The 26,797-nt window shown below is 40.5% G+C and overlaps 3 protein-coding genes across 3 annotated transcripts; 1 reads left to right on the top strand and 2 right to left on the bottom strand.

The window, feature by feature from the left end:
• The first annotated feature begins 1,560 nt into the window (after positions 1–1,560).
• LOC118357207 (olfactory receptor 7A10-like) lies at positions 1,561–2,496 on the top strand. Its single transcript, XM_035728622.1, has one exon. The coding sequence runs from the start codon at positions 1,663–1,665 to the stop codon at positions 2,494–2,496; it is 834 nt and encodes a 277-aa protein (XP_035584515.1). The 5' UTR covers positions 1,561–1,662.
• A 1,249-nt stretch (positions 2,497–3,745) lies between these two features.
• LOC118357206 (rRNA-processing protein FCF1 homolog) lies at positions 3,746–4,432 on the bottom strand. The gene has a single exon (XM_035728620.1). It carries the CDS (start codon positions 4,430–4,432, stop codon positions 3,836–3,838), a length of 597 nt encoding a protein of 198 aa, XP_035584513.1. The 3' UTR covers positions 3,746–3,835.
• A 9,652-nt stretch (positions 4,433–14,084) lies between these two features.
• LOC118356810 (olfactory receptor-like protein OLF4) lies at positions 14,085–15,052 on the bottom strand. The gene is given in 2 exon segments (XM_035726601.1): positions 14,085–14,971; positions 14,974–15,052. Coding segments are annotated over 2 exon segments (966 nt in total).
• Between the last annotated feature and the right edge of the window lie 11,745 nt (positions 15,053–26,797).

Raw genomic sequence — 26,797 nt, 5'->3', positions numbered from 1 at the left:
TGGGATGTTCAATGGGTCAGATGTCTTGATAACATAAAGACATCCCTACTTTTTCTTTTGGAGAAACTGCTTCTTGCTGCTTTATTATTTTGGGCATCAAGGCGCTGTAACTGGGGTTGGAGTGTTGCCAGAACCAAGGACGTTTGCTCCTCCTCACCATCTCTAGGGGCTACCTGAGCTTATTAGATCTGTCTCCCTATTTTTATTCCTCAAAGACTTTGGAACTGATTTTTTGTTTAACTACTGGACACAAAATGATCCTATTCAAAGGGAGACCCATGATTACATGCTCATAGGAGACTTGGCTCCTGGAATTTGGATGCCGTTTTACATTTTTTGGGGAAAGACAGTCTGATATCAGCAGCTTGCCTTGTATCCCTGTTTGCTTTATTATTGTGACTGGAGGTGAGAATAGTGATTTTTCAACCAATAAATGAACAAATGGAAAGCGGAATGGTGAAGGGGAGTGGGAGATACAGGCTTCCAGTTAAGGACTGAATGGGTCAGGGAAATAAAAGGCACAGCCCAGGCAATAGAGTCAATATTATATAACGTTGTGTGGTGACAGTTAGAAACTCCACAGGTGGTGAGCACGGGGTAATGTTTAAACTTGCTGAATCACTGTGTTGTACACCCAAAACTAATGTAACATTGTGAGTCAACCACACTCAAATTTTTTTAAAAATTGATTTTGAAAAAAAGCAAGTCTTTTCTGAGAGCCTTTGCAGGGCTGTTCCCTCTGATGGGCACACACTTCCTCAGATAACCTTGTGTCTCCTTCTGTCTCTTCCTGAGGCCTCTGTGTAAATGTGTGCTGGTTTCACTCATGTGGAGTGTAAGAAACAGCACATAGGATCATAGGGGAAGGGAGGGAAAACTGAATGGGAAGTCATCAGAGAGGGAGAAAAACCATGGGAGACTCTTGACTTTAGGAAACAAACAGCGTTGCTGGAGGGGTGGTGGGTGGGGCGATGGGGTAATTGGTGATGGGTATTAAGGAGGGCATGTGTTGTGATGAGCACTGGGTGTTATACGCAACTGATAAATTATTGAACACTACATCTGAAACTAATAAGTTGGCTAATTGAATTTAAATAAAAAAATGTGTGCTGGCCTACCCAAGCAACCAGTAAAAAATAACACCTCCATGCTCTCTTTCCATTTACTGGCTTTTTCTTCATAGTACAGGTCACCTTCTGATATTCTATCTGATCTTTTATCTGCTTACCTTCTCCATCACTAAACTGTGCAGACTTGTTTCCTGACACCTATATTCTTTGCCTGGAGGTTAGTCAGTACTCAAGTTTATTCCTCAAACGTGTGACAGAATTTCTCATTAAAAGTATAGAATACATGAGTACTTGGGGGAAAGGCCATGTGTGGGATGCCCATTCCTATTCAGAGCCGGGATGGGGGTTCCTGACAGGGGACAATTTCTATAGAAAACTGTGGATATTGACTGTGAATGTAAAATAAAAATAGAATTTCAATGGTATTTGTAATGTTCATTATTGAGAAAATTCGTCATGTTATTTTTTGTTTCCTGGTAGTCGCCTCCACCATGTGGAATCAGGAAATGATTCAGGAATTTCAGAGTTTCTTCTTCTGGGATTATCAGAGAAACCGGAATTGCAGCCAGTCATATTTGGGCTTTTCTTCTCCATGTACCTGATCACTGTGTTTGGAAACCTGCTCATCATCCTGGCCGTCAGCTCAGACTCCCATCTCCACACCCCCATGTACTTCTTCCTCGCCAACCTGTCCTTTGTAGACATCTGTTTCACCTCCACCACCGTCCCCAAGATGCTGTGGAACATCCAGGCTCAGAGCAAAGTCATCACCTATGCCGGCTGCCTCACGCAGATGTACTTTTTCATACTCTTTGCTGGATTCGATGACTTTCTCCTGGCTGTAATGGCCTATGACAGGTTTGTGGCCATCTGTCACCCCCTGCACTACACGGTTATCATGAAACCTTCCTACTGCATACTGCTCGTTCTGGTGGTCTGGGTGATGAGTGTCCTGAATTCCTTATTAGAAAGCTTAACGGTGTTGTTGCTGTCCTTTTGTACAGATGTGGAAATCTCCCACTTTTTCTGTGAAATCAATCAGGTGGTCCAACTGGCCTGTTCTGACACCTTTCTTAACGACATGGTGATGTATTTTGCAACTGTGCTGCTGGGTGGTGGTCCCCTCGCTGGGATCCTTTTCTCTTACTCTAAGATAGTTTCCTCCATATGTGGGATCTCATCAGCTCAGGGCAAGTATAAGGCATTTTCCACCTGTGCATCTCACCTCTCCGTTGTCTCCTTGTTTTATTGTACAATTCTAGGAGTGTACCTTAGCTCTGCTGCTCCCCAGACCTCCCACTCAAGTGCAGTAGCCTCGGTGATGTACACAGTGGTGACGCCCATGCTGAACCCCTTCATCTACAGCCTGAGGAACAGAGACATAAAGAGGGCTCTGAAAAGAATTGTTGGGGTTCCAGTGATGTAAGGGCCCATCGTCCTGGGGCTGAAGAAGGGTCCATGATTGCAAGGCTCACAGCTTCAGAGCCAGGAACTGCTAGTTTTCGATCTGACTAGGGAAGTGGAATCTGCACCTTCTATTTATTTCCTGGAATTTCCAATTGTTTGAATTCAACTTTTCCACACATTTAAGTAACTCCCTTTTTAACCTTCTGTTCTATCTGATGTAGACAGTATTCCACTTTGTCCGTTTTCATATGTTCCAATGTTTTCCCCAAATTTCAATTACAAGTGCCTGGAAATTTCTGTATCTTACATGGGAACAGTGTTAGAGTCCACATTCTAATTTCTTCAAACTTATTTCATTTCTTTTTTTTCCCCAGCAACAGCAGATGTACTACAATTTTTATTTTTTTAATTTTATTTTATTATGTTATGTTAGTCACCATACAATACATCATTAGTTTTTTTTTTTAAGATTTTATTTATTTATTTGACAAAGACACAGCGAGAGAGGGAACACAAGCAAGGGGAGTGGGAGAGGGAGAAGCAGGCCTCCCGCGGAGCAGGGAGCCCGATGTGGGGCTCGATCCCAGGACCCTGGGATCATCACCTGAGCCGAAGGCAGACACTTAATGACTGAGCCACCCAGGCGCCTCACATCATTAGTTTTTGATGTGGTGATCCACAATTCATTGTTTTCGTATAACACCCAGTGCTCCATGCAGTACGTGCCCTCCTTAATATCCATCACCGGGCTAATTTCATTTCAAATGACATACCATGCCAAGTAAATTTTCCCTAGATTTCCCAAAAGAATAATCATGAGCTGTATTCTTCATATGGAAGAAACTACCTTGGCCACTAAGCCCTTCACATAACTTTTTTGTAGAGGAAAATACAAAACCCCAGTTTTCACCTTGATTCTGTCAGTCTTTTTACATCACTACCTTCACTCCTCTTCCTGAGAATGTGGACTCTAACACTGTTCCCATTAGGTCTCAGGCTACTGACAGCGATGCTCAGACTAGGAAAGCCTGGGCACTCCCCTGCACCCCTGTGCTTCTGGACATTCCCACAGATGCTTCCCTGACCAGAGGCTCTGCTGTGGCTGTACCAGCCCTTGGGTTCTTTTTTTTTTTTTTTTAATATGAGCAATCATCTGATTTATAAAAAGATGCAACAATATTTAAAATGATACAAAATATCAATTTCAAAACATCAAAAAGTGAGTGTATTTAACTACAGTCAGCTCATAACAGAGCAAATGAGTAAGAAGAATAATTCATGCTACAGCATATTGCTAATATGAACTGGCAACAGAAAAAGTTGGTAAAGGAAGGCAGAGGAACTCTATCTTTTAAGAATTAGAACCGAGGGGCTCCATAATCATCTGGCATCCGCTCAATGTTGTACCTATGGTTAGAAATGTACATGATGGGAACTCCAGGGATCTTCCGGATTCTTCCTTTAAGGTCCCGGTCAACTGTGGCCACAATGTAACACTTGTGCTGAGTTACTCTCTGTACTAAGCAGTCATCTGCATAGGTTCCTTTGTGTGTGCATGGTAATCGTTCAAATCTTGGATCCTTGGCAATCCTTAGAGCCACTCGATACTTTTGCCCCAGTTTTTCAATTTCAGCCATTACACAGTCAGTTATACAAGGGATACACTTGGCATACAGACAGTCCATCATTGACTGTACTAAGTCAAGTTTCGCTTTAATGGAAAAGTTGATAAAGTTGGTATCAACCAGGATGTGGTAAGGTGGGCCCAGCTGTGTGTTATATTGGAAGAATAAGCAGGAAGGATGTTGGGGGACTTCTCTTTCCTTGAGCGCACTGGGATCTTTCTTTTCTTTCTTTTTAGGTTTTAATCTGTCCTTCTCTTTAAGCCTCTGATCTCGGAGACTAAGCGTTCGCTTCATGGTCGCACACTTTCTGGTTTTCTTTTGCTTCCCCATGTTCACGCCGCGCACTTGTTTCTTCCGGAATCACCAACCCAGCCCTTGGGTTCTTATTGTGATTGCAAGACATGCCTCAGCAGTGCCCATCAAAGAACTCTAACAAAACCAGGTTTATACTCACAGGTCCTGGAGAGCAGTGTCAGAAAGTGCAGAGGGTCAGAGATTCAGAACAAGAGAGAGAAAGCCAGAACTGGGGGCCCTGCCTTTATTGAGGTCCATGGGCAGAGTGGCTAGGGGTTCCTAGGTTCACTCTTTATTGACCAGTTTAAAACATAAGAGTGAAATTCTGGCAGGGAAAGGGAAAGCAGGGTCACTACTGGTTCAGTATTGAGGTTACCCAGTTCTTTCTGAAGAGATACTTCGTGGCTGGGGACAGCCTGACTGCTTATCTGGTAATTGTCACACACCTGACAATATGTTTATTCAACATGGTTGTCCTTGAAATGCATGCTTCAGAAATCAAAAGCTTCATGTCAGGCACTTTCTCTACAAACATGCTATTGTGCTTTAAAACTAGTCTCCTTGTTTTATTCTATTATTCACCTAGGTGTCCAGAAAGCCTATCACGGACACTGGCAAACACTGATTAGCAAACATATGTTTCCCAGTGGAGTCTGCATGGAAATACAAATTTGAATAAATGGATTGACTTGATATGTTCTTAGTGTCAGAGATGACCAGAAATAGGTGGATGCATTTTTTGGGGAGTAAATACTCAGTAGTGGGATCCCTAGATCATAGAGTAGGTCTATTTTTAATTTTTAGGAATCTCCACTCTGTTTTCTGAGTGGCTGCACCAGTTTGCTTTCCTATCAATAGTACAAAAGCATTCCCCTTTCTCCACATCCTTGCCCACATCTGTTGTTTCCTGTGCTGTAGATTTTAGTCATTCTGACAGGTGTGAGGTGATATCTCATTGTGATTTTGATTTACATTTCCCTGATGATGAGTGTTGTTGAGTGTTTTTCCTGTGTCTTTTGGTCATCTGGATGTCTTATATATCATTTGGAAGTATCCTCTTCCATTAAGTAGGTTGTGTTTTTGTTTTGTTGACTGTTTCTTTTGCTGTGCAGGAACTTTTTGTTTTGATGTAGCCATTTGCAACATGGATGGGTATAAAGAGTATAATGCTAAGTGAAATAAGGCAGTCAGAGAAAGGCAAATAACATGTGATTTCACTCACAGGTGGGATTCAAGAAACTAAACAAAGAAAAAAAGAGGCAAACAAACAAACAAACAAACAAAACGGAGGAAAACGTATCTTCAATACGGAGAATAAAGTGGTGTTTGCCAGAGGGGAGGTGGACAGGAGGATGGGTGAAATAGGTGAAGGGGTTTAAGGGTACACTTATCAAGGGGCTCATGAGTGGCTCAGTTGATTTGGCATCTGACTCCTGGTTTCGGCTCAAGTCATGATATCAGGGTTATGAGCTCAAGCCCTGCATCAGGCTCCTCCCAAACACGGAGTCAGCTCCAGATCCTCTCTCCCTCTGCCCCTCCCCACACTGCCCTTCTCTCAAATAAATAAATAAATAAACAATACAACCTTAATAAAAAAAGAGTACACTTATCGTGAGGACCAATGAGTAATCTATAGAATTCCTGAATCACTATATTGTACACCTGAAGCTAATATAACACTGTATGCTAATTATACTGGCATTAAAAAAGTAAAAATATTTAAGAACTGTGAGGGTGCAACATTTCAAGCCACCAACTTTATTACTATCCAAAATATTTCCTTTTCATGGTGTGCATCTATTTACTGAAGCATAGATAATTGGTGTCCACAACTGAGGGGGTTTATTCTTTGAGGTGAAGGATTGCTTAATGTCTTCTAAGTTTTATCACAGTTATATTCCTGTTTCTAATTGAAAATTTCCACTGCTACCTGCTAATATGACTCTATCTTGTTCCATGAAATAACTCCCTTTTCCTAGTATTTGTCTCAAATACTAAGGGGTGGCAAGTGGACAATATCAGCATTAGCCATTTCATACCTCCTTCCTGCTCAGAAATCTCTTCCACCTGCATGATCAGAGGATGCTTCACAGGAGAGCTGGATGTCCTGCTGATCATGTGGTACAGGATCACCAGTTCTTCTGCACAAATGTGCATGTCCTTCAAACTCTCTCAGTTACCCAGAAGGGAGCCCACATAGAGTCACTTGTTCATAAAGTCATTGGAAATAAACTTGAATAACAGAATGATCATGACTGCTCTCCTTAAGGTCAGATAAGCCATAAGTAAAAAGGAGCACAAGTTGTAATTGTCTCAGTTCTGTTCACTTGATTATTGTGTCAGTCAGTTCTTACTGTGTAACAGACTGTCCTTGTCAAATGGGATATCATAATACCTTTACAATCAAATGGAATTATATGCTGGGACTTGTTTCTGATCTCTCCTGGGCTTCTCATGGATCTGGAGTCAGGTGTGAATCTCTACACACTTTTTCTAAGGCTAAACCATAGTGTTGTGTGTGGCTGTAGTGCTCTTCTGTCTCAGCAACTTTATGGGCTCTTATTACTACATTTCCAAATGTAGGCTAATCTTCTATTTATAAAAAATTGGTTTATCATGTGAATTACTTAAATTTCATTCCATTGTTCATACATCCGTATTAACACTTGGCTTTCTTCCCCATTAGAAGTGCTACCTCCCATCCCTCTTAAGTGAGAGTCAGCTACATGTGCTCTAGATCCTACCCATAGACATGTACCATTAGGTTTGTTCCACTGAATTAAATCATTAATGTAAAATTATACACAATAACCTGCATACACTTTGGTGAATTAAAGGACCTACACAAAAATGAAAAGTACATAGTTCAAGCTTCTATTTGTGTATGATTTATACACAATAAGCCTGTACATAAGTTTTAACTGCTTTGTTAGGTAATTACTAAAAATTTCAGCTTTCTGAGCATCACATTCCTTATTTCTGAAGGTAATGTGGGATTCTAAACATAACTTCATATGAACATCGTGGACATCACTGTGGTTGTTAGCTTGCTGGATTAACTAATGAATATATTTATCTATGGTCCTAGAAAGAAAAGTAAACATTCAAATCAGCCATGCAGGGGAGATTGTTGAGGATTAACTAGTGGTGATGGAAGAGTGGTGATGGGTGGCAGAGAGTGGTCCCAGTAGGAGTAAGACACAAGTCCAAGAATCTTTGTGAATAAAGGGAATAGAGATATAGGGCATTAGCCAGGAGGGATAAGCAGTCAAGAGAGGGCATTCCTTTTACTCTTTTAAGCCAGGGGCAATTTGAGTATGTTCCCATATTGGTGAGAAAGATCCAGACCAGTGGATCATAAGACGTACATTTCACAGTCCTTTTCTTTGCTGGACATTCAAATCAATTTTTTTAAAAAAAATTTATATGTGAAAGTGGTATATGAAAAAAGCTTTACATTGCAATTATTTCCTTACTGGCCAGTATTTATTTGTGAGTTTCTAAGACATTTGCTTTCTCTATTGTAAATTGTCAGGGTCACTTTTGTGCTTTGTTTGTTGGGTTTGGATTGTTTATATTCCTGTTGTTGATTGCATTTTTCAAACATAAGAATTGGAGTTTTTCCATCAACTTTGCCATTTAACCTTCCGTTCCTTTATGTATGTGTATGTATTTGAGGGTAGTAGGAAAGTTAATACATTCTTGCGCTCAAACCTATCATTTGGTCATATTTTTCTCCCCCTTCTTGCATGTTTAAGTGTAGAAAGTTCTTCTGAATCTTTTGAATAAATAAATCACCATTTACACATATTTCCAACCTATCTTCACATTTCTTTTATTCCTTATTGTATCTTTTGGTATTTTGTGATTAGATCTATTTCTCAAAGTCACGTCACTGGAAGCCCTCATTTGAAAGGTATTCTTTATCATTTGACTAACATTCACCTTTTCTTCCTAAACAAATATGAAGTAATATATCTCTACATGAGATGAAAGCATCACTTTACATAATGCTGCCTATCCACTTTTTTGTTATATTCTTTTATTTCTAATTTTTGTTTTTTAAACATAATCTGTAGGCCCAATGTGGGGGTCAAACTCACAAGCCCAAAATCAGGAGCTGTACTTCTACTGACTGAGCCAGACGGGCACCCCTGTTTTCAAGTCTTTAGCACTTTAATCTTGAATAAGTGACCCAGGTTGATCTCATTACATTAATACTATTTTATACCTGTCTAGAAACTTAGTTTTAGATTGTCATTGTGTTTCAGACTGTTGTTTCAGATAGCTCCATGCCTAACCTATTCTTACTCCTACAGCTATCCTTTGTACCATAAGCTCTTAGTTTCTTTTATTTATTTATTTATTTATTTATTTATTTAAACATTTTATTTACTTTTTGACAGAGGAGAGACAGAGAGAGGGAACACAAGCAGGGGGAGTGGGAGAAGGAGAAGCAGGCTTCCTGCTGAGCAGGGAGTCCGATGCGGGGCTCCATCCCAGGACCCTGGGATCATGACCTGAGCTGAAGGCAGACGCTTAGTGACTAAGCCACCCAGGCGCCCCTTAGTTTCTTTTAAAACTTACATTTCTAGGGGTGCCTGGGTGGCTCAGTTGGTTGAGCATGTGACTCCTTATTTCACCGCAAGTCATGATATGATGTCAGGATAGGTTAAACAAGGCAGAAGGAAGAATTAGTGATCTAGAAGACCAATTGATGGAAAAGAAGGAAAAAGATGAGGCCTGGGAAAAACAGCTTAAAATCCATGAAAACAGAATTAGAGAAATAAGTGATGCCATGAAAAGTTCCAATGTCAGAATTATTGGGATCCCTGAGGGGTGGGGTGAGAGAAGGACTAGAAGACATATTTGAACAAACTGTAGCTGAGAACTTTCCTAATCTGGGGAATGAAACAAACATTCATGTCCTAGAGGCAGACAGGACCCTTCTCTAGATCAAGGAAAACAGAAAAAGGCCCTACAGCATGTAATAGTAAAACTTGCAATCTTAGAACCAAGGAAACCACCTATTTTTTTTTACCATTTCTTTAAATTTTTTATTGTGATGTTAATCACCGTTCATTACATCATTAGTTTTTGATGTAGTGTTCCATGATTCATTGTTTGTGTATAACACCCAGTGCTCCATGCAGAACGTGCCCTCTTTAATGCCCATCACCAGGCTAACACATCCCCGCACCCCCCTCCCCTCTAGAACGCTCAGTTTGTTTTTCAGAGTCCATCATGTCTCATGGTTCGTCTCCCACTCTGATTTCACCCCTTCATTCTTCCCCTCCTGCTATCTTCTTCTTTTTTTTTCTTAAATATATCGAATTATTTGTTTCAGAGGTACAGGTCTGTGATTCAACATTCTTGCACAATTCACAGCGCTCACCATAGCACATACCCTCCCCAATATCTATCACCCCGCCACCCCATCCCTTCAACCCCACACCCACTCCAGCAACCCTCAGTTTGTTTCCTCAGATTAAGAATTCCTCATATCAGTGAGGTCATATGATACATGTCTTTCTCTGATTGACTTATTTCACTCAGCATAACACCCTCCAGTTCCATCCACATCATTGCAAATGGCAAGATCTCATTCCTTTTGATGGCTGCATAATATTCCATTGTGTATATATATATATATATATATATATATATATATATATATACCAACTCTTCTTTATCCATTCATCTGTCGATGGACATCTTGGCTCTGTCCACAGTTTGGCTATTGTGGACATTGCTGCTATAAACATTGGGGTGCACGTACCCCTTCGGATCCCTACATTTGTATATTTGGGGTAAATACCCAGTAGTGCAATTGCTGGGTCATATGGTAGCTCTATTTTCAAATTTTGAGGAACCTCCATACTGTTTTCCAGAGTGGTTGCACCAGCTTGCATTCCCACCAACAGTGTAGGAGGGTTCCCCTTTCTCCACATCCCCGCCAACATCTGTCGTTTCCTGACATGTTAATTTTAGCCATTCTGACTGGTGGGAGGTGATATCTCATGGAGGTTTTGATTTGGATTTCCCTGATGCTGAGTGATGTTGAGCACTTTTTCATGTGTCTGTTTGCCATTTGGATGTCTTCTTTGGAAAAATGTCTGTTCATGTCGTCTGCCCATTTCTTGAGTGGATTATTTGTTCTTTGGGTGTTGAGTTAGATAAGTTCTTTATAGATTTTGGATACTAGCCCCGTATCTTGATATGTCATTTGCAAATATTTTCTCCCATTCTGTGGGTTGTCTTTTGGTTTTGTGGATCGTTTTTTTGCTGAGCAAAAGCTTTTTATCTTGATGAAATCCCAATAGTGCATTTTTGCCCTGGCTTCCCTTGCCTTTGGTGATGTTTCTAGGAAGAAACTGCTGTGGCTGAGGTCGAAGAGGTTGCTACCTGTGTTCTCCTTTAGGATTTGGATGGACTTCTGTCTCACGTTTAGGTCTTTCAAAGTTTGGAGTCTATTTTTGTGTGTGGTGTAAGGAAATGGTCCAGTTTCATTCTCCTGCATGTGGCTGTCCAATTTTCCCAAGACCATTTGTTGAAGAGACTGTCTTTTTGCCATTGGACATTCTTTCCTGCTTTGTCAAAGATGAGTTGACCATAGAGTTGAGGGTCCATTTCTGGGCTCTCTATTCTGTTCCATTGATCTATGTGTCTGTTTTTGTGCCAGTACCATACTGTCTTGATGATGACAGCTTTGTAATAGAGCCGGAAGTCCGGAATTGTGATGCCGCCAGCTTTGCTTTTCTTTTTCAACATTCCTCTGGCTATTCGGGGTCTTTTCTGGTTCTATACAAATTTTGGGATTATTTGTTCCATTTCGATGAAAAAAGTTGATGGTATTTTGATGGGGATTGCGTTGAATGTGTAGATTGCTCTAGGTAGCATTGACATCTTCACAATGTTTGCTCTTCCAGTCCATGAGCATGGAACGTTTTTCCATTTCTTTGTGTCTTCCTCAATTTCTTTCATGAGTATTTTATACTTTTGTGAGTACAGATCCTTTGCCTCTTTGGTTAGATTTATTCCTAGGTATCTCATGGTTTTGGGTGCCATTGTAAATGGGACCGACTCCTTAATTTCTCTTTCTTCTGTCTTGTTGGTGTATAGGAATGCCACTGATTTCTGTGCATTGATTTTATATCCTGCCACTTTAGTGAATTCCTGTATGAGTTCTAGCAGTTCTGGGGTGCAGTCTTTTGGGTTTTCCACATACAGTATCATATCATCTGCAAAGAGTGAGAGTTTGACTTCCTCTTTACCGGTTTGGATGCCTTTGATTTCTTTTTGTTGTCTGATTGCTGTGGCTAGGACTTCTAATACTATGTTGAATAGCAGTGCTGAGAGTGGACATCTCTGCCGCATTCCTGACCTTAGGGAGAAAGGTCTCAGTTTTTCCCCATTGAGAATGATATTCTCTGTAGGTTTTTCACAGATGGCTTTTATGATATTGAGGTATGTACCCTCTATCCCTATACTCTGAAGAGTTTGATCAAGAAAGAATGCTGTACTTTGTCAAAAGCTTTTTCTGCATCTATTGAGAGGATCATATGATTCTTGTTCTTTCTTTTGTTAATAGATTGTATCACATTGATTGATTTGCAGATGTTGAACCAAGCTTACAGCCCAGGGATAAATCCTACTTGGTTGTGGTGAATAATCCTTTTAATGTATTTTTGGATCCTATTGGCTAGTATTTTGGTGAGAATTTTTGCATCCATGTTCATCAAGGATATTGGTCGGTAATTCTCCTTTTTGATGGGGTCTTTGTCTGTTTTGGAGATCAAGGTGATGGTGGCCTCATAAAACGAGTTTGGAAGTGTCCTTCCGTTTCTATTTTTTGGAACAGTTTCAGAAGAATAGGTATTAATTCTTCTTGAAATGTTTGGTAGCATTCCCCTGGGATGCCATCTAGCCCTGGGCTTTTGTTTGTTGGGAGATTTTTGATGACTGCTTCAATTTCCTTAGTGGTTATAGGTCTGTTCAGGTTTTCTATTTCTTCCTGGTTCAGTTTTGGTAGCTGATACATCTCTCGGAATTCACCCATTTCTTCCAGGTTATCTAATTTGCTGGCATAGAGCTGCTCATAACATGTTCTTATAATTGTTTGTATTTCTTTGGTGTTGGTTGTGATCTCTCCTCTTTCATTCATGATTTTGTTGATTTGGGTCATTTCTCTTTTCTTTTTGAGCAGTCTGGCCAGGGGTTTATTAATCTTGTTAATTCTTTCAAAGAACCAGCTCCTAGTTTCGTTGATCTGTTGGTTTCCATTTCATTTATTTCTCTTCTGACCTTTATTATTTCTCTTCTCCTGCTGGGGTTAGGCTTTATTTGCTGTTCTTTCTCCAGCTCCTTTAGGTGTAGGATTAGGTTGTGTATTTGAGTCCTTTCTTGTTTCTTACGAAAGGCTTGTATTGGTCTATACTTTCCTCTTAGGACTGCCTTTGCTGCATCCCAAAGATTTTGAACAGTTGTGTTTCCACTTTCATTTGTTTCCATAAATTTTTTTAATTCTTCTTTAATTTCCTGGTGGACCCATTCATTCTTTAGTAGGATGCTCTTTAGCCTCCATGTATTTGAGTTCCTTCTGACTTTCCTCTTGTGATTGAGTTCTAGTTTCAAAGCACTGTGGTCTGAAAATATGCAGGGAATGATCCCAATCTTTTGGTACCTGTTGAGACCTGATTTGTGACCTAGGATGTGATCAATTCTGGAGGTTGTTCCATGGGCACTAGAGAAGAATGTGTATTCCGTTGCTTTGGGATGGAATGTTCTGAATATGTCTGTGAAGTCCATTTGGTCCAGTGTGTCAATTAAAGTCTTTATTTCCTTGTTGATCTTTTGCTTAGATGATCTGTCCATTTCAGTCGGGGGGTGTTAAAGTCCCCTACTAATATTGTTTTGTTGTCGATGTGTTTCTTTGCTTTTGTTATTAATTGCCGTATATAATTGGCTGCTCCCATGTTAGGGGCATAGATATTTACAATTGTTAGATCTTCTTGTTGGATAGACCCTTTAAAAGGATAGAGTGTCCTTCCTCATCTCTTATTACAGTCTTTGATTTAATATCTAATTTGTCTGATATAAGGATTTCCACCCCAGCTTTCTTTTGGTGTCCATTAGCATGGTAAATGGTTTTCCACCCCCTCCCTTTCAATGTGGGGGTGTCTTTGGGTCTAAAATGAGTGTCTTGCAGACAGCATATCGATGGGTCTTGTTTTTTAATCCAATCTGATAGCCTGTGTCTTTTGATTGGGGCATTTAGCCCATTTCCATTCAGGGTAACTATTGACAAGTATGAATTTAGTGCCATTGTATTGCCTATAAGGTGACTGTTACTGTATATTGTCTCTGTTCCTTTCTGGTTTATCTTCCTTTTCAGCTCTCTTGCAAAGAAATTATTCTTAACAGCTTAATGTAATCCTTTGGATAAGAATGTCCAAATATTTCACATCCAAAGTTAGGAATGACATTGAGACATAGGAAAATGACAAAGGGAAAATCTTTTGGGTATCAGAGATATCACAAATCTTAAAGAAATGAGTTCCATATATTGTACGAGACATTGAAATTGAAAACATAGAAATTCTAGGAAATAAAGTAAGGAAGCAAGTTCTACTTCCACAATATACATAAAATAATCACAACTTCTGACTCTAAGTCATTTGCCCTGCAATCATGGGCACTTCAGGCCTTGGACAATTGGCCCTTTTAGAACTGCCATCCCAGAGAATCTCATCAGGGCTCTCTTTGTGTCTTTGTTTCTTAGGCTATAGATGAAGGGGTTCAGCATGGGTGTGACCACTGTGTACATCACCGAGGCTACTGCACTTGAGTGGGAGCTCTGGGGAGCAGCAGAGCTAAGGTACACTCTTGGGCTCGTACAGTAAAATAAGGAGACAATGGAGAGGTGAGATGCACAGGTGGAAAATGCTGTATACTTGCCCTGAGCTGATGAGATCCCACATATGGTGGAGGAAACTATCTTAGAGTAAGAGTAAAGGACCCCAGCCAGGGGAGCACCAGCCAGCAGCAGAGCTGCAAAATACATCACCATGGTATTAAGAAAAGTATCAGAACAGGCAAGTTGTATCATCTGATTGAGTTCACAGAAAAAGTGGGGGATTTTCACCTCTGTACAGAAGGACAGCCGCAACACCGTTAAGGTTTGTAACAACGAATTCAGGATGCTCATGATCCAGGACACCAGAACCAGCAGTCCACAGAGCTGGGGGTTCATGATGACCATGTAGTGCAGGGGGTGACAGATGGCCACAAAGCGGTCATAAGCCATCACAGTCAGGAGAAAGATGTCTACTCCTGTAAAGAGTATGAAAAAATACATCTGGCTGAGGCAGCCTGCATAGTTAATGACCTTACTGTGAGTCTGGATGTTCCACAGCATCTTGGGGACGGTGGTGGAGGTGAAACAGATGTCTATGAAGGATAGTTTGGAGAGGAAGAAGTACATGGGGGTGTGGAGGTGAGAGTCAGAGCTGATGGTCAGGATGATGAGAAGGTTTTCAAATACAGTGAGCAGGTACATGGAAAGGAAGAGCCCATTATGAGGGGCTGCAGTTCTGGTTCCTCTGATAGTCCTAGAAGGTGAAAGTTTGAAATTCCTGTATTGTTTCCTGGGTCCATTGTTGGAGGTGACTACCAGCACAGGGGAAACTAACATGATTAATTTTCACACAAATGGGCATTGCTCACATTGTGGAAATGCTAAAATTTACATTTTCCATTTCAAGAAACTAATTTCAATATTTTGTGAATGGATTTGGGCCCCTTGAGGGTATCCCCAGTTCCTCTCTGATTAGGAATTTCCTTCCCAACATCAGATGTTCCCCAACGGGTCAGATATTATAAAGTTTAAATAAGAAATCATTTCATGCATTTAAGGAATATATAGAGTGTCGACCATGTTTCAGAAATTCCTAGTCATAAAGTAGAGGGTGCTGAAAAGCAATAGTCCCTACAATTCAATGATGGTGATAGAAAAGAAGCAGATATAAAGATTAAATAATGGACAGATGCTATGAAAAAAAAAACAGAAGCACATTAAAGGAGAGAGTGAATGGGGTTTTACGTTGGGTGTTCAGTCAAGACTGGATAAGAAGGTGACCTTTGAACAGAGACCTCATGGAAGAGAGGGTAGATGATGGGAGGTCTTCCTGGTAGATGGAACAGCCAGTGCAAAGGCACTGAGGAAGTGCTTCTGTCAGAAAAATCAAGGCTCAGAGGGAAGCCAGGGTGTTGAGGGGAATGGAGAAGAGGGAGTGATGAGAGGTGGTGGCAGTGAATTTCCTGGAACCATATGGCCTCATAGCTGCTTAAGTTCAAGACACAGGGAGTTCTTCATCCACAGTATGTACCTCTTGCACTTTATGATCTGGTTGTAATAGGGTCCAGTCCATTGAACATCCCTCCTCTGTATCAACTGTTGATTGAGTTAGGCCTGTGTATTATAAGTGTCACCTTGTAATAGAGGAGCCCATGTATCCCTGCGTGGAGGACTGCTCGCACTCATCGAGATGCCCACATGCACGTGCGCACACACGCGCGCACACACACACGCACACGCACACAGTGTCATACACACAACACAGCACACCATGTCCTCCTGATATGTCTTACTCTATGTCCTTCTCACCCCCAACCCACCGCAACACACTATTTAGGATATGAATGCATACACATCATATTACTTTTCCCATAAGAATTCCAGAAATTCCTATTCATAGCTTTCCAGGGATAAATCATCTTGGGGCTCCATTTTGGAATGGCCACTTTCTGACCTGTGTGTAAGGAAACATAAATAATTATGTTCAATAGAGAGAGAGAGATGGAGGGAGGGAGAAATGAGATGGACATAAAGAGTAAAATGACCTAATCAGCTCATTTGTCCTGAGACACTATGAGGAAGGAAAGCTTCCTTGGTGCTGGTGGCATCCAATCCTGGTTTTACCCCATTTATACCCACCAAAAATAATAAAAGAGCAAAAATAAATTGCCCAGAGACAAAGGTAGTGAGTTATTTATGGTGTAAAACACCTCACAGATTGAACACCACAAGAGAAAAATGAGTAAAGAGAATATACCAACACTTCACAAAATCAGGTATTTTTATTAACAGGTAGAAGCTAGGAGGGGAACTGTTTTTTCTGTGCCTATTGCATATTTATTTGACCCACTGATTTCTGTTTGGTTCATAGAGGATAAGGTGAGCCCCTTTATCACTTTTCTTATGTGACATCTTTTTGTGATTATTTGTCATCTTATCCTTTGGGTTTTAAGTCACTTTCTTGACAAGTCCCAGGAGCACACCTACCTCTATTTGTTCTGTTCTTTTCCAACATGCGAAGACCTCCCCAGACTCTGTAGAATCCAACACACCCCGTGGCAATCTATCCTCCCACTCTGAATACTCTTCATGTGACTTATCTGAGGACATTATCTCGGACTCACATTCATCTCACTGTGCTCTTGTCTATCACTGTGACATAAGGACCAAAGGAGCAGGGACTTCATCTGTACTGTTCGTCTTTTTCTTTATCGGTGTGGATGTATATGCACTCGTATAGAAACGAGTTCAAGCAAATGAGACATTAGGAAATCCAGAGAATGACAGAGGAGATAAAACCAGGTTAGGTCGGTTGGAGCAAGATGGCGGAGGAGTAGGAGACCTAGATTTCGTCTGGTCTCAGGAATTCAGCTGAATAGGGATCAAACCATTCTGAACACCTACGAACTCAACAGGAGATCGAACAGGAGAGTAGCAACAACTCTCTGAACAGAGAAGTGACCACTTACTGGAAGGTAAGACGTGAGGAGAAGTGAATCCAAGGCGATATTCGGGAGGATAGACGGCGGGGGAGGGGGCCTCCTTCGGCTGCTTCTGGCAAGTGCTAGAGCCGCGGAGCACAAAATCGGACCCTTTACAAGTTGGCTCCGCGGAGGGACGTCGCACCAGTGGCCAAGCAGGGGGTAGAATCCTCCCGGGACAGTGTGGTATCAGGACGCTCGGGGTCACAGAAAGACCGGGGGTGCCTAAGTGCAGCAGAGCTCCCAGGTATCGGAGCAGGGAAGCCGGCTGCAGAGACGGAGCCGAGGCGTGGGCTCTCAGCTCGGGGTTGCCATAAACTGTTTCCCGTGGCCCAGTCGGGCCACTGCTCCTCCAGCAGGGACCCAACAAGCCGCAGAGCCGGGGAGACTCCCCTCCCTCCCCTGGGAGGAGCGGAGCGGGAACGCACCACAGGGATCTCCTGGGTTTGCGGACTCCACACGGGTCGGATGCCAGAGATAGCAACGCTCGGTCACAGGCTGGGTGAGCGCGGAGTGTAGCCGGAGACCAGGGAGACGGGAGTGACTGCTTTTCTCTGGGGGTGCACTGAGGAGTGGGGCCCTGAGTTCTCAGCTCCTCCAGGTGGAGATTGGGAGGCCACCATTTTTGCCCTGGTCCTCCAAAGCTGTACCGAGAGCTTGCAGGGAACAAAATCTCCTGAGATCAAACCTGAACAGCTTACTTAGCCCGGACCGACAATGGCGGGGCAATTCCGCCTCTGGCAAAGACATTTGGAAACCACATCAACAGGCCCCTCCCCCAGAAGATCAGCACAAACAGCCAGCAAGCCAAGACCAAGTTTACTGATCAAGGAGAACGGGAGAACTCCAGCGCTAGGGGAGTACTGCACATAGAATTCTTGGCTTTGTTTTTTACCATGATTCATTAGTTCATCAAAGTTAATTTTTCTTAACTGATTTTTTTTTATTTTTCTTTTTCCCTTTTTCAACCAACATCTTATCAGTCCCTTTTTTAAAAAAAATTTTTTTTATTTTTCATTTTTAGAATCATATTTTATCCCTTCATAGTAGTTACCCTTATTTTTGGCATATATATATATATATATATATATATATATATATATATATATATATATATATATATATATAAGTTGTTCTCTCTTTATAATTTTGAGATACAGTTTCTTCTAACAGATCAAAATATACCCTAAATCATTAGTGTATGGCTCTGTTCTAGTCTCCTGCCTGATCACATTCTCTCCCTTTTTTCTTTTTTCTTTTTTTTTCTTAAATCTTCTTATTTCTTTTTTCAAACAACTTCTTATCTTATCAAGTCCTTTTATAAAATCTTTTATAATTTGCATCTTTACAGTCATCTTCCATCCCTTCATTGTATCACCCTTTTTTGTACATATATGTCTTTCTTCCTTTAAAATTTTAGGAGGCACTTCTTTCTAACAGACCAAAATACGCCCAAAATCTAGTGTGTGGCACTGACCTATGCACTAGCCTGATCATATTTGATCATATTCTCCTTTTTTGTATTGTTCTGTTTTTGTTTTTATCTTTTTTATTTTTTTTTCTCTTTCTTTTTTCTTTCTTTCCCTTTCTTTTCCCCTGGTTTCAGGTCTTTTCTGATTTGTATACAGTATATTTGCTGGGGACGTTGTAAACCTGTTAGCATTTGGTTCTCTCATTCATCTATTCTCCTCTGGACAAAATGACAAGACAAAAAAAATCACCTCATCAAAAAGAACAAGAGGTAGTACCGTCAGCCAGAGACCTACTCAATACGGACATTAGTACGATGTCGGACCTAGAGTTCAGAATCATTACTTTAAAGATACTAGCTGGGCTTGAAAAAAGCGTGGAAGTTATTAGAGAAACCCTTTCTGGAGAAAGAAGAGAACTAAAATCTAACCAAGTCGAAATCAAAAAGGCTATTGATGAGGTGCAATCAAAAATGGGGGCACTAACTGCTAGGATAAATGAGGCAGAAGAGAGAATCAGTGATATAGAAGACCAAATGATGGAAAATAAAGAGGCTGAGAAAAAGAGGGAGGAACAACTACAGGATCACGAAGGCAGAATTCGAGAGATAAGCGATACGAAAAGACGAAACAACATTAGAATAATAGGGATCCCAGAAGAAGAAGAAAGAGAGAGAGGGGCAGAAGGTATATTGGAGCAAATAATAGCAGAGAACTTCCCTAATGTGAGGAAGGAAACAGGCATCAAAATCCAGGAGGCACAGATTACCCCTCTCAAAATCAATAATAATAGGTCAACATCCCGACATCTAATAGTAAAACTTACGAGTCTCAATGACAAAGAAAAATTCCTGAAATCAGCTCGGGAGAAGAGATATGTAACCTACAATGGTAAAAACATTAGATTAGCAACAGGCCTATCCACAGAGACCTGGCAGGCCAGAAAGGACTGGCAAGATATCTTCAGAGCACTAAACGAGAAAAATATGCAGCCAAGAATACTATATCCAGCTAGGCTGTCATTGAAAATAGAAGGAAACATCAAAAGCTTCCAGAACAAACAAAAACTAAAGGAATTTGCAAACAAGAAACCAGCCCTCAAGAAAAATTGAAAGGGGTCCTCTAAGCAAAGAGAGAGCCTAAAAGCAGCAAATATCAGAAAGAAACACAGACAACATACACTAACAGTCATCTTACAGGCAATACAGTGGCACTAAATTCACACCTTTCAATAGTTACCCTGAATGTAAATGGCCTAATGCCCCAATCAAAAGACACAGGCTATCAGATTGGATTAAAAAACAAGACCCATCCATATGCTGTCAGCAAGAGACTCATTTTAGACCCAAAGACACCCCCACATTGAAAGTGAGGGGGTGGAAAACCATTTACCATGCTAATGGACACCAAAAGAAAGCTGGGGTAGAAATCCTTATATCAAACAAATTAGATTTTAAAACAAAGACTGTAATAAGAGATGAGGAAGGACACTCTATCCTACTTAAAGGGTCTACCCAACAAGAAGATCTAACAATTGTAAATATCTATGCCCCGAACGTGCGAGCAGCCAATTATATACGGCAATTAATAACAAAAGCAAAGAAACACACTGACAACAATACAATAATAGTGGGAGACTTTAACATCCCCCATCCACTGAGATGGACAGATCATCTGAGCAAAAGATCAACAAGGAAATAAAGACTTTAAATGACACACTGGACTGAATGGACTTCGCAGATATATTCAGAACATTCCATCCCAAAGCAAAGGAATACACATTCTTCTCTAGTGCTCATGGAACATTCTCCAGAATAGATCACATCCTGGGTCACCATCAGGTCTCAACCGGTACCAAAAGATGGGGATCGTTCCGTGCATATTTTCCGACCACAATGCTTTGAAACTAGAACTCAATCACAAGAGGAAAGTCGGAAAGAACTCAAATACATAGAGGCTAAGGAGCATCCTACCAAAGAATGAATGGGTCAACCAGGAAATTAAAGAATATTAAAAAAAAATGGAATCAAATGAAAATAAAAACACAACTGTTCAAAATCTTTGGGATGCAGCAAAGGCAGTACTAAGAGGAAAGTATATACCAATACAAGCCTTTCTCAAGACACACAAAGGTCTCAAATACACAACCTAACCCCACACCTAAAGGAGCTAGAGAAAAAACAGCCAATAAAGCCTAAACCCAGCAGGAGAAGAGAAATAATAAAGATCAGAGCAGAAATCAATGAAATAGAAACCAAAAGAACAGTAGAACAGATCAACGAAACTAGGAGTTGGTTCTTTGGAAGAATTAACAAGATTGAAACACCCCTGGCCATAATTATCAAAAAGAAAAGAGAAAGGACCCTAATCAACAAAATCATGAATGAAAGAGGAGAGATCACAACCAACACCAAAGAAATACAAACAATTATAAGAACATATTATGAGCAACTCTATGCCAGCAAATTCGATAACCTGGAAGAAATGGATCATTCCTAGAGATGTATCAACTACCAAAATTGAACCATGAAGAAATAGAAAACCTGAATAGACCTATAACTGCTAAGGAAATTGAAGCAGTCATCCAAAATCTCCCAACAAACAAAGGCCCAGGGCCAGATGGCTTCCCAGGGGAATTCTACCAAACATTTCCAGATGAATTAATACCTATTCTCCTGAAACTGTTCCAAAAACTAGAAATGGAAGGAAAACTTCCAAACTCATTTTATGAGGCCACCATTACCTTGATCCCAAAACCAGACAAAGACCCCATCAAAAAGAAGAATTACAGACCAATATCCTTGATGAACATGGATGCAAAAATTCTCACCAAAATACTAACCAATAGGATCCAACAGTACATTAAAAGGATTATTCACCACGACCAAGTGGGATTTATCCCTGGGCTGCAAGCCTGGTTCAACATCCGCAAATCAATCAACGTGATACAATACATTAACAAAAGAAAGAACAAGAATCATATGATCCTCTCAATAGATGCAGAAAAAGCATTTGACAAAGTACAGCATCCTTTCTTGATCAAAACTCTTCAGAGTATAGGGATAGAGGGTACATACCTCAATATCATAAAAGCCATCTATGAAAAACCTACAGTGAATATAATTCTCAATGGGGATAAACTGAGAGCTTTCCCCCTAAGGTCAGGAACGTGAGAGGGATGTCCACTCTCACCACTGCTATTTAACATAGTATTAGAAGTCCTAGCCACAGCAATGAGACAACAAAAAGAAATCAAAGGCATCCAAATCAGCAAAGAGGGAGTCAAACTCTCACTCTTTGCAGATGATATGATACTTTATGTGGAAAACCCAAAAGACTCCACCCCAAAACTGTTAGAATTTGTACAGAAATTCTGTAAAGTGACAGGCTATAAAATCAATGCACAGAATTCATTGGCATTCCTATACACCAACAAAAAGACAGAAGAGAGACAAATTAAGGAGTCGATCCCATTTACAATTGCTCCCAAAACCATAAGATACCTAGGAATAAATCTAACCAAAGAGGCAAAGGATCTGTACTCAGAAAACTATAAAATACTCAGGAAAGAAATTGAAGAAGACACAAAGAAATGGAAAAACGTTCCATGCTCATGGAGTGGGAGAACCAACATTGTGAAGATGTCAATGCTACCTAGAGCAATCTACACATTCAATGCAATCCCCATCAAAATACCATCCACTCTTTTCAAAGAAATGGAACAAATAATCCTAAAATTTGTATGGAAGCAGAAGAGACCCCGAATAGCCAGAGGAATCTTGAAAAAGAAAAGCAAAACTGGCAGCATCACAATTCCGGACTTCCAGCTCTATTACAAAGCTGTCATCAAGACAGTATGGTACTGGCACAAAAACAGACACATAGATCAATGGAACAGAATAGAGAGTCCAGAAATGGACCCTCAACTCTATGGTCAACTACTCTTTGACAAAGCAGGAAAAAATGTCCAATGGAAAAAAGACAGTCTCTTCAACAAATGGTGTTGGGAAAATTGGACAGCCACATGCAGAAGAATGAAACTGGACCATTTCCATACACCACACATAAAAATAGACTCCAAATGGTTGAAAGACCTAAACGTGAGACAGGAGTCCATCAAAATCCTAAAGGAGAACACAGGTAGCAACGTCCTCAACCTCAGCCGCAGCAACTTCTTCCTAGAAACATCACCAAAGGCAAGTGAAGCTAGGGCAAAAATGAACTATTGGGATTTCATCAAGATAAAAACCTTTTGCACAGCAAAAGAAACAGTCCACAACATCAAAAGACAACCCACAGAATGGGAGAAAATATTTGCAAATGACTCTTAGATAAAGGGCTAGTATCCAAATTCTATAAGGAACTTATCAAACTCAACACTCAAAGAACAAATAACCCAATCAAGAAATGGGCAGAAGACATGAACAGACATTTTTCCAAAGAAGACATCCAGATGTCCAATAGACACATGAAAAAGTGTTCAACATCACTCAGCATCAGGGAAATCCAAATCAAAACCTCCATGAGAAACCACCTCACACCAGTCAGAATGGCTAAAATTAACAAGTCAGGAAACGACAGATGTTGGCGGGGATGCGGAGAAAGGGGAACCCTCCTACACTGTTGGTGGGAATGCAAGCTGGTACAACCCCTCTGGAAAACAGTATGGAGGTTCCTCAAACAGTTGAAAATAGAGCTATCATACAATCCAGCAATGCACTACTGGGTATTTACCACAAAGATACAAATGTAGGGATCCGAAGGGGTATGTGCACCCCGATGATTATAGCAGCAATGTCCACAATAGCCAAACTGTGGAAAGAGCCAAGATGTCCATCGACAGATGAACGAATAAAGAAGAAGTGGTATATAAACACAATGGAATATTATACAGCCATGAAAGGAATGAGATCTTGCCATTTGCAATGACATGGATGGAACTGGAGGGTGTTATGCTGAGTGAAATAAGTCAATCAGAGAAAGACATGTATCATATGACCTCACTGATATGAGGAAGTCTTATACTCAGGAAACAAACTGAGGGTTTTGGAATGGTGGGGTGTGGGAAGGATGGGGTGGCTGGGTGATAGACACTGGGGAGGGTATGTGCTATGATAAGCGCTGTGAATTGTGCAAGGCAGTTGATATCACCGATATGTACCTCTGAAACAAATAATGCAATATATGTTAAGAAAATAAAAGATAGCAGGAGGGAAGAATGAAGGGGGGTAAATCGGAGGGTGAACACAGTCAAGGAGAGATGATCGACTCTGAAAAATAAACTGGGGGTTCTAGAGGGGAATGGGGTGCGGGGATGGGTTAACCTGGTGATGGGTTTTAAAGAGGGCACGTTCTGCATGGAGCACTGGCTGTTATGCACAAACAATGAATCATGGAACACTACATCAAAAACTAATGATGTAATGTATGGTGATTGACATAACAATAAAAAATTTTAAAGAAAAAAAAATGTACACTCCTAAATTATACATACAACTTGCACTATATACTCTTCACCTTTGTACAGGTCCTTTAATTCTCCAAAGTGTACCCTTTACATATACAAGTTATTGTGTATAATTTTACACCAATGATTTATTCTGTGGAAAAAAATCTAATGGTGCATGGCTACGGGTAGGATCTAGAGCACAGGGAGCTGAGTCTCACTTAAGAAGGGTGTGAGATAGCACTTCCAACGGGGAAGAAAGCCAAGTGTTAATATGGATATACGAACAATGGAATTAAATTTAAGTAATTCACATGATAACCCAATTTTTTCTGTGAATAGATTAACCTACATATGGAAATGTAGTAATAAGAGCCCATGAATTGGCTGAGACAGAAGAGCACACAACCACACACAACACCATGGATGAGAGTTTGAAACACCATGTAGAGATTCACACCTGATTCCAGATCCATGAGGAGCCAGCAGAGTTCAGAAACACTCCCTAGCATATAATTCCATTTGATTTTAAAGGTATTATGATATCCCATTTGACAAGGACAGCCTGTTATACAGCAATAGCTGACTGACACAATAATCCAAGCGAACAGACATGAGGCAATAAGCATGCACTGTTTTTTGTCTGTGGCATACGATCTGACATTAAGGAGAGCAATTAGTCATTCTGTTATTCAAGTTTCCTTCCAATGACTTTATGAGCAGTGACTGGGTGTGGGCCACCTTCCAGGTAACTGGGAATATTTGAAGGACATGCTTGTTGTGTAGAACTGCTGACCCTGAACCACAGGACCAGAAGGACATCCAGCTCTTGTGTGAAGCATCCTCTGGTCATGCAAGTGGATGGGATTTCTGAGCAGGAAGGAGATACGAAATGGATGATACCGATGCTGTTCCTTCACCGCATTTTAGGAAAATTTTAGGTAAAGGGAGTTATTTCATCGAAAAATAAGAGAGTCATATTAGCAGGTAGCATTAGAAGTTTTCAAGTGGAAATAGGAAAACAAATCTGTGATAAAACAGGTGCACTAAGCAATCCGTCACCTCAATGAATAAACCCCCTCAGTTGTGGACACCAAACATCTCTGCTTCAATAAATAGATGCACAGCATACAAAATAAATATTTTGATTATTAACAAAATGGTTGGTTTGAAATGTTGCACGCTTGTAGTTCTTATTTTTTTATTTTTTAATTCCGGTATAATTAACGTACATAGTAATATTAGTTTCATGTGTACAATATAGTGATTCAGCAATTCTATACATTACTCAGTGTTCATAACAATAAGTGTATTCTTTTTTTATTTTTTATTGTTATGTTAATCACCATATATTACATATTTTGTTTTGGTGTACTGTTCCATGATTCATTGTTTGTTCATAACACCCAGTGCTCCATGCAGAATGTGCTCTCCTCAATACCCATCACCAGGCTAACCCATCCCCCCACCCTCCTCCCCTCCAGAAACCTCAGTTTGTTTTTCAGAGTCCATCATCTCTCCTGGTTCGTCTCCCCCTCTGACTTACTCCCCTTCATTCTTCCTCTCCTGCCATCTTCTTCTTTTTCTTTTTTCTTAAAATATGTTGCGTTATTTGTTTCAGAAGTACAGATCTGTGATTCAACAGTCTTACACAATTCACAGCGCTCACCATAGCACATATCTTCCCCAATGTCTATCACCCAGCCACCCCTTCCCTCCCACCCCCGACCACTCCAGCAACCCTCAGTTTGTTCCTGAGATTAAGAATTCCTCATATCAGTGAGGTCATATGATACATGTCTTTCTCTGATTGACTTATTTCACTCAGCATAACACCCTCCAGTTCCACCCACGTCGTTGCAAATGACAATGAGTGTATTCTTAATCCTCATCACATATTTCATCCAACCTCCACCCACCTCCCCTCTGGCAACCACCACTTTTTTCCCAATATTGAAGAGTCTAGATTTTTGTTTGTCTCTTTTTTTCATTGTTTGTTTTGTGTGCTAAATTCCACATATGGGTGAAATCATATGGTATCAGTCTTTCTTTGACTGACAGATTTCCCTTATTATTATACCCTCTAAGTCCATCTGTGTTGTAGATGGCTACATTGAATAAAAAGCTTCTGCACAGCAAAGGAAACAGTCAACAAAACAAAAAGACAACTACTGAGTGGTAAAAGATATTTGCAAATGATCTATCCAATAAGGGATTAATATCCAAACTATATAAAAAAGTATACCAAAAAAATTAATGGTAATTCAATTAAAAATGACAAGAAACATGAGTAGACATTTCTCCAAAGAAGACATCCAGATGATCAACAGACCCATGAAAAGATGGTCAATGGCACTCATGAGCAGGGAAACACAAATCAAAATCACAATGAGATATCAACTGATACCTGTCAGAATGGATAAAATTAACCACACAGGAAACAACTGATGTTGGCAAAGATGTGGAGAAAGGGGAACCCTCTTGCACAGTTGGTGGGAATGCAAACTGGTGCAGCCACTTGGGACACAGAGTGGAGGGGCTCAAACAATTGAAAATAGAACTCCCCTATGATCCATGGATCCCACTACTTGGATTTACCCAAAGAAAATTCATCCTCATACTTGTGGTCATCAGAGAAATTAAGAAAAT

The sequence above is a fragment of the Zalophus californianus genome, chromosome 1 (assembly GCF_009762305.2).
Source record: "Zalophus californianus isolate mZalCal1 chromosome 1, mZalCal1.pri.v2, whole genome shotgun sequence".
NCBI classification, from domain to species: Eukaryota; Metazoa; Chordata; class Mammalia; order Carnivora; family Otariidae; genus Zalophus; species Zalophus californianus.
The sequence above is the reverse complement of the archived record's forward strand: the minus strand, read 5'-3'. Positions and strand labels throughout refer to the sequence as shown.

Excerpts from the sequence above, each read along its gene's own strand:
- LOC118357206 (XM_035728620.1), bottom strand. The coding sequence starts at position 4,432 with ATGGGGAAGCAAAAGAAAACCAGAAAGTGTGCGACCATGAAGCGAACG.
- LOC118357207 (XM_035728622.1), top strand. The coding sequence starts at position 1,663 with ATGTACCTGATCACTGTGTTTGGAAACCTGCTCATCATCCTGGCCGTC.